The sequence below is a fragment of the Periophthalmus magnuspinnatus genome, chromosome 14 (assembly GCF_009829125.3).
Source record: "Periophthalmus magnuspinnatus isolate fPerMag1 chromosome 14, fPerMag1.2.pri, whole genome shotgun sequence".
NCBI lineage: Eukaryota > Metazoa > Chordata > Actinopteri > Gobiiformes > Gobiidae > Periophthalmus > Periophthalmus magnuspinnatus.
The window spans coordinates 5621958-5635560 of NC_047139.1; the positions used below are offsets into that span (position 1 = coordinate 5621958).

The following is a 13603-nucleotide window of genomic DNA, read 5'->3' on the forward strand; positions in this document are numbered from 1 at the left end:
AATCCTCAGCCTCTGCGGCGACTATCAAAGCCTGTTGGGCGGGAAGTGAGAATGTTGTTGCGCTAATGTCTCTTCCCTCAAATCCCCACAATTCTCCATTTTCTCCCTCCTTCCATCTCTGGTCTTTACGCCGAAACCTCAAGGCTTCCGCACAGAATAAACCCGAGCTCTCGATAACTCCTCTCTATTCCCACATCGGAACACCGCCGTTATCCTCGACTCAGCCCATTAACCAGACCTCATATGACAATTCCAATAGAAGACACTGTTGAGGTTTTGTCTGTGAACGCGGACGAGGCGACGCCGAGTCAGGGGGTTACGCCGTTTGATAATTCCGGCCCTCCAAACAAACTGGCGTGTTATTAATTGGCCCGGTGAACATTTAATTTTCAGGTTGAGAGCGTCAAGATGGACTTTTTCAACGGCGTACTCACCCAGGGACAAAAGGACGCCGCGGTCTGAAGGGGTGCCATCTTGTCTACGGAGATACTCTAAGAATGAACAGGAGAATAAAAGTTTCATTTGCATAAAAAGATTACAAGCGTAGAGTCTGATTTCATGGGTTTTGTGCAATTATAATGGGAGATTGTACATGTACTGACAATGGCACGTATTTAAACTGAAGTAGTGATAAGAAAGCCATAAAATAATCATGAAGGAAACCAGTTGTTGCCTAGACTGCTTAAAGCTCCACTGTGTAACTTTTAAGGCAAAAATAAAGGTGATTTTCATTGCACTCATTGAAAATCATTGAAAAACGTATCTACTTACTGTGAGTGGGCTTGCATCACCACAGACCTGACTTTTGTTTGACCCGGAAGAGGCTTTTTTTCTCTTTTCCTGCGTCTTTCCATGGAAATGTTTCTCCTTTGCCTATAATATTCCACAGTATGACATATGACTGATCTATCTTCATGGAGAATGATAAAGTATCATTTTCTTTTTAAATTTACATAGAATCGTGCAAGTGAGAACCTGCACAAAGTTACGTACTGTTGCTTTAATGTGGAAAAAAAAATAACATTTATAAACTATAAAATATAATAAAATTAAATAAAAATAATTAAATAATAAAATATATATTAATAATAATAATAAAAAACTAAAACATCTGTCTAATCTTTTTTTTTCAATTAAAGTAGTCAAAAAATTTAGAAAAACTTCAGTCTTATGTAATCTTTTTTTTTTTCAAATAAAAAAGTAGTTAAAAAAAATAGTAAAAATCCAGTCTTATGTAATCTTTTTTTAAAAATTAAAATTAAAAAAAAATTGTAGTTTAAAAAAAAAAAAAAAAAAGTCAGTCTTAATCAATCTTTTTTCAGTCCCATTATTTCTGCGTGACCCTTTCACAAATTCTTAACAAAAATAATAAAATTACTTTCTGTCTGATTGTCTAAAGATATGAACTGATCAAAACTAACATCAACTAAAGCAGAAATCTTGTAAAAATCTCTTTCATTTCTGTTTTCAGGAGTACACCATTGACATCTTCTTCGCTCAGACCTGGTACGACCGGAGGTTAAAGTTCAACAGTACGATGAAGGTCCTGCGGCTCAACAGCAATATGGTGGGAAAGATCTGGATCCCGGACACGTTCTTCCGAAACTCCAAGAAGGCCGACGCCCACTGGATCACCACGCCCAACCGGATGCTCCGGATCTGGAACGACGGACGGATACTTTACACACTTAGGTACAAATTACTTTTTTTATGACAGGTTTTCATGTTTTTTTCTGATTATTACTTGGCTCAGTGGGAGAGTACCTGAGGTTAATATGAGGTTTTACAGTTTTACATCAGTTAAGTAGCAGTTTGTGGTAAAAAAAAAAGAAGTAATTTTGACAAGAAAAGTACTAAGATACAGGAAGTAGTGCTGAGTTGTACAACAGAATACCTCAACGTATGTTTGTTACACACCAGTCAGCTCAAATTTAACTAAACAAATGTGCTACAATTTATTTTTATTGGTCTAATCATGATTATTGTGCAATGTTTACCAAGTTTTGCCCATAAAAACATTATTGTTGCTACATAACGATGATGGATTTACCTCTACGTATGTCAATGCTGCTACTCGTATCCAACCAGGAAGTAAATTAGCAAAGTTTTTCTTTTGGAAAATCTTAAATATAATGATGTTTTAGTGAAATGCGTAGTCTAACCTGTCAGACGCACTTAAAAAATATGGATAAGATTTCAAATAATTGAATCCACTGGCTTGATCGTCTCTCAACGCCTCTAAATCTGATTGCGCTGGAAGTATTACATTACACAGGAAGCTTTTAATGTTTTAGCTCTTAGCAGATAAACCACAGATTATGAAAAATTGCTGTTACCCACACATTTTTAGACATCTTTTTTAGAAACGGTCCCATTACTCACTAGATTACAATACCATCCAAACTGTATTTACTCCTTGAAGGACAAGACGTTTTCTGAAACACTCTGTCAGTGTCGTAAATGCATTGAGCTGCTGAGCGTCACCCTGGTTAAATCATTGGCTCGGGGGAAACTAAAAGCAATTAGAATAGCCCGCAATTTACAACCCATCTGCATAAATGATTCATTGTATTGATTAACTTACTCAGGCCTTAGGCACCCTTAAAATGCCTTCTTTAAATATTTGCCATTTGACACGGTTTGAGGTGCTAAAATGGAGTCTTACGGCACAAGGCTAAACAATCGAATGCGTCAGAGATTGTGTAGCTTAACTATGTAACGTTCTGATGATGGGTCAGTCACAAAATGCTATTGCTTTGCCTAGAATAGGAGTGATCAAATGTTTTTCACCAACGGCCCATATTGAGACTTATAGGTTCACCTTTTTACAGTTCAAAAGAGAAGAGATATTCAATACGACATATGCAATACAACAAGTCGTTCAGACGTCTTTTACATAGTTTTGACAGAGCCACTGCATTTTTAATAAGGTTTATCACAATGGAGTAAGATGTTATTGAGGTTTTAGGGGTAGAAATACTTACATTTGCTATTAAAAGTATGACCTACGATCAGTATTTTAGCCAATCTAACAGCCTGAGGGCCAACAAAACTTAATCTGAGGGCCGGATTTTGCTCTTGGGCTGTAGTTTGGACACTCCTTGCCTAGATTGTTCCGCAGTATGGCATTGAACAGGTGACCAGGGGAAGTTACACCACCACCACCACCACCACAACACATATTGGGATGTATTTAAAGAGCAGAGCACGGACGCCAGTGAAACTTTGGATAACTACAGCTCCATTGTTTTAAATTATATCTCCTTCTGTGTGGAAAATGTAACATGCCGGAGACCGTGTGCTTCCAAACGGCCACTCACACGGATGACAAACGGAGCGCAACGACTGATCCGAGCTAGGAATAGTGTCTTTAGTTCTAGAGACGTGGAGGCGTACAGCAGAGCCAGGGCTGCTCTGAGGAGAGGCATCAATACTGCCAAACAACACGAGAGGCAGATTGAGGCCAGGATTGACGCCGCCACAAACTCGAGCGAGGTCTGGGAGGGCATCAGGGCCATCGCGGACTAAGAGGAACTCAACACGTCCCTCAGCTGACTGTACAAGCTTAACTGAGAACCTAAACATCTTTTACGCCCGCTTTGACAGACAGAACATCGACGCTGTCCTTCCCCTTTCCCTCCTCTCTCGACTGACTCTCTGAGAAAGCAGCCAGACCAGACCAGAGCGGTGGGTCGGGCGCCGGGAGACCTCCATTTCCAACGCGTCGCTGTCCACATCATGAGTCCCAACCTGATTCAGAACAGTCACAATAGTCCCAGACCTAAACAGTCCAACGTCAAAGAACTTACAGACCCGTGGCACTCGTTCCTCGTTGCCGCTCGCCTCCATCCCCGACAAATACCCGGAGAGACTGGTCATCAGATACGTCAATAAAACCATCGCTTGACACTTACCAGTTTGCGCATAAGGAGAACAGTTCAACAGAAGACCCTGGAGCAGATGGACATCGACGCACGGCTCTTCTTTGTGTGACTACAGCTCGTCTTTCAACATCGTATTCATGGAAACGATCAGGCGGCAGAGTCTCCAACAGAAAAGTTATATAGTGCACAGTTGTCCCTCGCGGTTCACCTTCACGGTCTCGCTGTTTCGTGGATTTTTTTTATAGCATATGAACATGGCTTGTGGTGTTTGTCCTGATTGGCTGTTGGACTGTAGACCATTGTCCATCAGTCTCCTCCGTGCCGTGTCTCCTGTACAGTACAGAATGTGTTCAGACAAATTTACATAAATGTTGGATCGCAGTGTGACTCTGAAGTGCTGTACGTTCGCGATTTGTTTTCTCCCCGACAAAACCCACAATGTCGATGAAACGTTCTGCACCGACAAAGACGCCTACGAAGGTTTGAACTTTGAGAGAGTTTAAACGAGAGAGAAATGTGAGAAAATGTTAACGCCTGTGTGAGAAAAGTGTATAAAGTGTGTGGTTAGGGGTTTTACAGCCAAAAACGTGTAGAATAATTGTCAAAAATAAAGATGATACTTCGTGGATTTCACCTATTGCGGGTTATTTTTAGAACGTAACCCCCGCGATAAACGAGGGACCTCTGTACACGCTAAACCTGCTAAATTAACTGAGCTAATTGTATTTAAAGCCCCACCATGTAGCTCTTTAACCAAAAAATAGCCTAAAAAAATGATGTTCTTCATTTCAGATGCTTTTATTGCACAAAAAAGAAGAAAAAAAACATGTGTCTGTACTGTGAGTGGGCTCGCATCTCCACAAACCTGACTGTTACTCTATGGAAATGCGGTTCCTTTGGCTTTAATAAAACTTATTTCCATGGAGAATGTTAACGCCTGTGTGAGAAAAGTGTATAAAGTGTGTGGTGAGGGGTTTTACAGCAAAAAACATATAGAATAACTGTAAAAAATAAAGCTGACGACTGCCCACTGTACTTTTAAAGATGATTTTAATTTATATTGAATGCTGAAATTACTCTTTTGATTCTTTTTTTTTGAGGAAAAGCGTGCAGACCCTTTTAACACACTTCCGTATTATCATTTTAAATCATTTATATGTTTAATTTAATCCAATCGTTTTAAACCAGGCCACTCCCTGCACTCCCTAGAAACATATTCAGTCGTAGAAAATACAAAACATAAGTTAATTTATGTGTAAGAAACGTAAATAATACTCAAGAAAACACGCTTTCGACTTTTACTCAAATATATTGCCCACGTAGTCAGCGTGAAATACTTTTTGGCGCTTGTCCACTGAGCCAGCTGCGCTCCCATTGTGTAGAATCTGTAGTACTAAGCAAAACGTCAAGTACTATAAGGAGGCTTGATTGGAGTGAAATAATGCAGCTTATTATCATGTACCTTGCCATCATAAACACAACCGACGGTACACTGACAAAGCAATATCTTCGCCTCAGTAACGAGGAAAGCCGAGTGAAGTGTTTCCCGGACTCGACGCGGCTTTGATGGATGCGCCGCGATGTACAAACCCACCTCCACGAGCTCATTAAAGTTTTAAACAAGTCTGGGTTTAACTAGCATGTAATTACGATGACCCCGGGACCGTGATCTATGACGGGACTGCGCGGATGGGTAAAGTCGGGTAAGGTCATTGGTTGATTAAAAGGGGGAGGGGTCTGTAGAGAGAGAAAAGAAGAAACGCAGGTGTCTGTGGAGAAATATCGCTCTTTATTTGACGGGATTTGATTGATGATGTCAGTGTCGATGAGGTTAAAACGACACTGTTTAATAACTTTTCAAAGCTTATAATGTCTGAAAAGAACATAAAATGACTGTGGCAACGTATTTTAATTATAATGGGATATGGGTAAAGTAAAAAAGTAAGAGAAATGAATAACTATAGAAAGTAAAAATGGTCCGACACAGGTTTATTATTACCAGTTTTTATCAGATTTTTGTCTTTCTCTTGTGACTGATAACTGATATTTGCTGAAATTAATTTAGAAAAAAACACAATTTGTTTTTATCTCAATGAATGAAAAGGTCCACAGATTGTTGTTGGATTCAGAAATTATCTTTTTTTTCCAATAACTATTTTTTCAGTCTGATTTAAAGCCCCAGTATGTAACTTTCTGGTGTGGAAATTCGCCTGCGTGCTTCCATGGAAATAGAAAGTTAAAACCATACTTCGGAACATTCGACATAGACACATAGACACATTTTAAGCCGTACGGTAGAGGAACAACATTGTCATGGAAACGAGCAGGAGGAGGGCCTTCTCTAGACCAAATAAGAGTCAGGTTTGTGGAGAGGCAAGCCCGCCCTGAGTAACAACACTGTTTTTTCAATGCATAAAACACAACCATAATTATAACACGCTTTTATTTTAGTAAATCTTTAAAAATATGTAAGATATCGGCCCTAACAGAAAGACAAGGAATGGTATTGAGTTAATATTTATTGCTTTAAATATGATTTTCTAACATTTTCCAATTGTCACTTAAACATAAAAGTAGATCTTCACATAACAGTTTGCAAATGTACAGCCAATACTACAGAAATTGTGTTTAAAAAATTCAGCAAACTTCACAGAAATCAATATAGATTCATTTGCAAACCCGATTCGTGCGTTCACCGGGGAGCTGTAATTATGGACACTGCATTCACACAATCTGTAGATATTTATCAAAAGCACTGACATGACATTGATCTGAGGAAATGGCTCTACATTAACTATAGATAACACAGATTCCGCTGCACTGTTTCCATTTGAAAGAAATAACATTTGCAGATTTTTTTTGGTATTTAGTTTTAGTAACATAGCATAATTACCCAAGTCATCCTTCGAGGTTTGAGGAAAAATACAAAAAATAAACTGGCAATCTCAATAACCACTGTTTTTTTTTTGTTTGTTTATCTTTTATTTTTGCTTTTTTTTCTGTAAAAGTACTTCTGATTGGCTGAGGACAGAGCCAATCACATTTACAGATGCAACAGAGTCTGGAAAGTCGCACGAGACGGAAACAATTTGGCTTCGATAATGAGTCCGGCGGATTTAGTTTCATCTGTAATATTGACGTAAAACTGCTTGATAATAAAAACGGGTCCATTTTAATGTTAAAAACTGCTACTACGACTCAACTGCTACCTTGCTATTGGTGTAATATTTAATAAAAAACAAAAAAAACATAACATGTTGTCTCGTAGCACTGTTCTTTTTGACACCCAATGTGTTTTCAAACTCCAAATGTTTACTACAGAGTTGCTTCTTGCTTGTGTTTGCCATGTCTTTCCTCTTACTTTTCATCATGCTAAATCTTGTTTTCACTCCCCAACACCCTGAGCTATTCAAAATCTAGATTGAAACCGCTCCGCTGACGGCCCATATGCGCCGCGGTTTCCCATACACCAGGCTGCGTTGGTTAAACATCCATCTTGTGTTATGGTTGTTTCACATTAACTACAGCGACAGAGGCGGCTCGCGTGGATCTAAATATTGTGTCTCCGCAGGTTGACGATCGACGCCGAGTGCCAGCTTAAACTGAACAACTTCCCGATGGATGAGCACTCGTGTCCCCTGGAGTTTTCGAGCTGTAAGTTTTGGCCATATGCTCCGGAAACCCAACTGTGACTATCCCTCTCTTCCCTCTCTTCCCTCTCTTCCCTCTCTCCTCTCTTTATAATGCACATACACAACCGTTATGTCCAAGAAGAACGTTTTTTTTAAGCGTAACAGAGACGCGGGGGGACGTCACGCACAAACGAAGCAATTACGATACGGTAAAGTGGAAGTATTTTGGGGGAGAGTTGGCTTAGGTTGTGGTAAAGTGGATTACACAACTGAAATGAGGCTAAACCGGGATTTTGTATCGGGTTTAAACCAAAGAATTTAACCAGGACTAAAACAGGACAAACTCAGAGAATGACAAAAGTATCACAAGTTTGACACTAATAGATGCAAAAACTGGTATTGAAACTAGATACTCATTTGAGCGAGTATCGATACTAAAAAAAGTCACATTCGCAGGATGGAAATGAACCTTTTCTGAAGCTTTAGAATGATTTTGAGCTGTATCAGAACAAATAGAAGACACTGAGGGATTACACAGACAGGAATATAAAAGAAAGTACTATATATATATATTTTAACAGTTTATTTTCATAGTTTTCACAATAAAAAAATGGATACATACATGCATATATTAATAATAATGCAAATATACAAACAAAAATGCATAAAAAAATGAAAGGAATGAAAAAATGAAAGTATAAATGCACATATACATATAAAAAATAAATAAAAAAACACACACAAGGGGGCGCTGTCATTACCAACAGGAGCCAAACATTAGTGGCACATTGATAAAGCTACATTTGAGGGAGAAGTGTGATTTATACCATCATTTTCACCGTAAAATCGCTGTACATTCATAGGACAGATAAATAATAAATTATGGAGTTACAAGAGGCACCACATTATCGCACCATTATGTAACTTATTAACATAATCCACGATCCGATTCACTTCACAAAACCACAGGAGGTACGTTGGCCGTTTACTTTTTTAGTTCATACGTGTGATTTAGTTCTATGTGTGTTATTGTTCACCATCCTGGGCCAAAGAAGTCACTTAGATGAGACCAGTCCTTTAAAAAAGAGTCCAAAGTACAATCATTTAATGTGGAAAATCACATTCTGTTGTCTTTTTAATTGTCATCGTGGCGTCAGAATTGGTATTGCACATCAAGTTTATTCCTTAGTATCGAAATCGAGTGTGAAGTTTTAGTATCGTGACAACAGTGTACTAAACTAGGACTACACAAGGTCCTGATAAGAACTAAACATGGACTTAACAAGGTCTAAAGGAGAACTAAACCAGGTCTAAATGAAAACTAAACCAAGATTAACCAGGGCTAAACCAGGACTAAAGCGGGACTATAGCAGGACTATAGCAGGACTATAGCAGGACTATAGCGGGACTATAGCGGGACTAAACCAGGACCTAACCAGGACTAAACCAGGACTAAACCAGGACTAAACCAGGACTAAACCAGGACTAAACCAGGACTAAACCAGGACTAAACCAGGACTAAACCAGGACTGAAACACGGCTAAACCAGGACTAAACCAGGACTATAGCGGGACTAAACATGGACTAAACATGGACTAAACATGGACCTAACCAGGACTAAATCAGGGCTAAACAAGAACTAAACCAGGACTAAATCGGGACTAAATCAGGGCTAAACCAGGATCAAAACCAGGAATAAACCAGGACTAAATCAGGTCTAAACCAGGACTAAATCAGGTCTAAACCAGGACTAAATCAGGACTAAACCAGGACTAAACCAGGACTGAAACACGGCTAAACCAGGACTAAACCAGGACTATAGCGGGACTAAACATGGACTAAACATGGACTAAACATGGACTAAACATGGACTAAACATGGACTAAACATGGACTAAACATGGACTAAACATGGACTAAACATGGACTAAACATGGACTAAACATGGACTAAACATGGACTAAACCAGGACCTAAACATGGACTAAATCAGGGCTAAACAAGAACTAAACCAGGACTAAATCGGGACTAAATCAGGGCTAAACCAGGATCAAAACCAGGAATAAACCAGGACTAAATCAGGTCTAAACCAGGACTAAATCAGGTCTAAACCAGGACTAAATCAGGACTAAACCGGGACTAAACCAGGACTAAATCGGGACTAAATCAGGGCTAAACCAGGACTAAATCAGGTCTAAACCAGGACTAAACCAGGACTAAATCAGGACTAAACCAGGACTAAACCAGGACTAAATCAGGACTAAACAAGGACTAAACCAGGACTAAAACCAGGTCTAAATGAGAATCAAAGTCGACCAGGTCAAATAGAGTTTGACATTTTAGTATCGTGACAACTAGGACTACAGAAGGTCCTGATAAGAACTAAACATGGACTTAACAAGGTCTAAAGGAGAACTAAACCAGGTCTAAATGAGACCCAGACTGTACCAGGTCAAACCCAGACCTGGTCATAGTCTTTACTCTCTGATTTTGTCCTCACTCAGCCTTTCCTTACATAACTCCCACTAGCATCATACAGCAACACGAGCACATCGCAGACGTAAGTGTCACAGGGGAGTTTCATGCTGCCCGTTCGTGTACGAGCTGTTCACTTTATTTTTAGCACTTTGGCTGAATAAAGTCAAAGTAATACATAGATTTATGGTAATTAGCTACGATATTCTCAGTACTGTTACATGTAATGCCACCTCAGAAAACATCGGACTGAAATAAATAACAAATCAATATTTAAGTTTGGTTAAGGAGCCTGTACTTTATGGGTTTTAGTTTATTCTCAACATAAATGCTCTTTACATCATGCATTATAAGGTAAAAGCTGCTAAATAAGAAAGAAAAATGAGGCTGTAAAACATAATTTATTCATTTTACATAGGATTTTACTGGGGAATTAACATATTTTGTCCAATCAGGTACATTGTTACTAGGGATGCGTTGGTTGGGCCTTTAATTGGATGTGAAAAGACTATTTAAAGCCTGGTATTAGCATAGAACGTCTCATAATATTTGAACTTTTATTCGTATGCAGCTGTTTGGTCGTTATTTGAAAGATAAATAACAGTTACATAACACAGCTGGATCTTTGGTGTAATATATTAACAGTGTTGCAAAGAAATAAGTGCATTCTGTACAGAGAAATATTGTGATAAACGATACTATTGAAACTACTTTATAATACTGATACAATAACAATAATGCAGGATAGTTCTAGTAAACCATTTTTAAATAGACAATATGATTAAAAAACAACATGAGCTGCAGCAAATCAGTCATAGAAATTACTTTTTCAACCCTCTGCTGCTCAAATCTTTTCATATTACAACAGAAATAACAAAAATCCCGCCACTATTGCAAAGAAATTGTGCACACGATAAATGAGTCGATAGAGTAATTATCATGACGGTGTTGTAAGGAAATAAGTGCCATTTTCTGTCCCTGCACTGGCACTGGCTAATATTAGCTATCGGTCGGGCTGTTATGCTAACACATTTTGAAGCGCGGTTTATCGCTACAGAGAAATATTGTGATAAACGATGATATTGAAAATTATAATACCAATACAATAACCATTTTTAAATAGACATCTCAAAAAAACATGAGCTGCAGCAAATGTCAGACAGAAAGAAGTAGTGAACAGCCATAGAAATGACTTTTTCAAACCTCTGCTGCTCAAATCTTTGCAATAGTGCGGAGATTTTTGTTAGTTTTGTTGTAATATGAAAAGAAATTGTACACACAGTAAATAAGTCAATATAGTAATTATCATGACGGTGTTGTAAGGAAATAAAAGCCATTTTCTGTCCCTACACTGGCACTGGCTAATATTAGCTAACACATTTTGAAACACGGTCACTAAACAGAAATACTGCAATAAACGATAATATTGAAACTACTATACTACCTATAATAGTCCTAGTAAAGTATTTTAAAATGGGCAATATCATAAAAAAAAAAAAAAAAAAAACATGAGCTGCCATAGAAATGACTTTTTCCACCTTTAAATTTTTTCATATTACAACAAAAATAACAAAAATCTCCCACTATTGCAAAGAAATTGTGCACACGATAAATAAGTCGATACAGTAATTATCATGACCAGGCACGGGACGATATTGAAATTTTGTGTGACGATTATCATGGCCAAAACGATTCCGATTAACGATAATTGTATCACGATAATGATTAAAGTTGTTATGAATGTGAATAATTATAACTTTAACAGAAAATATTATAGATAAACAGGGGCGTCAACTGATATTTGGAGGCCTGGTGCAATAATCCTCACATGGGCCCTCTTGTAATACAGATTAATAGGAAGACGGTCCAATTCTGGGCCCCCTAAGACCCTGGGACCCCGGACAACAGACCCCTTTGTCCCTTGCGTTGACTCCCCTCTGGATAAGTCGTTTTTTGTGCACATTCTGGTGATATAATGGCGATTATCTTTGTTGGCGATTATCACGATTATAAAAAATGTCTCTTTTTATCATGATAAATGATATTATTGTTTACCGTCCCATCCCTAATCATGTCAGACCTGGCTATCAGCAGATACTTCAAGTTTAAGTATCGATATCAGAGGTGAAATAAAAGCTGGATTGGTGCGTCCGTAGTTAGAGAATTAAGGAGACTGCCTGTGTCATGGCGCATCATCGCAGCGTCAGAAATGAGTAAGTGGGCGGGGCTTAACGTTCAAACTGAAGCATGAAGAAGCGTGACTCATGGTTTGAAATCAGGTACAAGGTTATATAAATCCACCCCCCTTCCTAAAATAGAACAGTCAGTTGTGTCTTTCTAACACACTTGAAAAACTAATTGCAGTGGCGTGTGTCAAATTGTATTTTTCATCATAAATCTGCTCACACGCTTCTATTTAATCTTAAAAACGCTTTTGTTCGTTGCTATAGATTTCATAATAAATAGTTCTTCCTCGTCCCAAGGCAGACAATTGATCCTTTGCCTTTGATCGATTTTTTTTTTCAGAATATTTTTCAGAAAGCAACCCAAGTCCAAGTAACTCCCCGCTACGCGTTAGCAACGTACGGCGGCTAAGTTATGCTAATAAGGTTACTATAGATCCGCAGAAAGAGACGCACCGTTTGAAAATTCCCTTGAGAAACTGGCCTCTAAATATGCAAAAAGAACAAGAAGCAAGCCAAAAAAGTGGAACACAAGCGTTCATTTAAATTTGATGAAACTGCGCGGATATTTTTCAGAAGTTTGAGGCGCGCTCGATTTAGCCTACAGTCAGCGGAGCAGCGGTGCCGATCACGAGGCATAATTTCTCGACACGTGGCGCGAGCAGGAAACCGAACGTGGCACTACAAACGGAGCACAGTCCCGGTTTTGATGTGCGGAGATAAGATTAGCAACACGGCGGCGCGGGGCTGGGGTTTGCGATGCTAATTAGCCGGGGCGTAAATTTGCAGTGTGGCAGAAATGTCGTTGATTGTAGTGTGGTTTTGGGTAATACATTTGTACTACATCTACGGTCTGAGTAATTTGAACATTTGATTAGGCAAGTAGAATATTGAAAGCGAGGGAAACTGTCAATAGAGATGTTATAGAGATGTTTGTCTGGAATTTTCCACAGTATGGCATTAAACGTATCTGTCTTTACTCAATTACAGGTGTTTTTGTTGTTAAAAAAAGACATACTGCGAGTGGGCTTGCCTCTGCAGAGATCTGACCTATATATAACTTGGCCGGCTGGTCTCACCAACTTTTTTTCCGTGGAGATAGAGAAGCGTAAGGTCATACTGCGGAACATTCCAGGCAACGCAATACTGTATCTTTTATTGAAGGTGTTGCGTTGCTTTTAAAGTGGCTCAGAAGTCAGAATGACCAGTGATTTTTTTCAGGTAATGAATTTGGTGTAAGGTTTTAATTTGTTGCTCATTTATAAAATCATAATCACTAATTCTTTATGTAAATTAGGGGCATGCTTTGTTAAATTGACAGGTTTAGTGTCAAATATATTAATAAATTAGTAAATATAATTTGTCTAACGCGTGTTAAAGTGCAAATATTACACTGTTTTCTGATCTATGTTATAATATTTCCATCACAAA

The 13603-nt window shown here is 38.6% G+C and overlaps 1 protein-coding gene across 2 annotated transcripts in view; it reads left to right on the forward strand.

Moving 5' to 3' along the window:
- The window catches only part of gabrg2 (gamma-aminobutyric acid type A receptor subunit gamma2), a 149766-nt gene that overhangs the window by 59216 nt on the left and 76947 nt on the right, over positions 1–13603 (forward strand). For both annotated transcript variants that reach the window (XM_033978917.2, XM_033978916.2), the window contains exons 4-5: positions 1472–1692; positions 7456–7538. In XM_033978917.2, coding sequence (XP_033834808.1) covers positions 1472–1692; positions 7456–7538 — 304 coding nt within the window. The remainder of the gene's footprint in view (positions 1–1471; positions 1693–7455; positions 7539–13603) is intronic.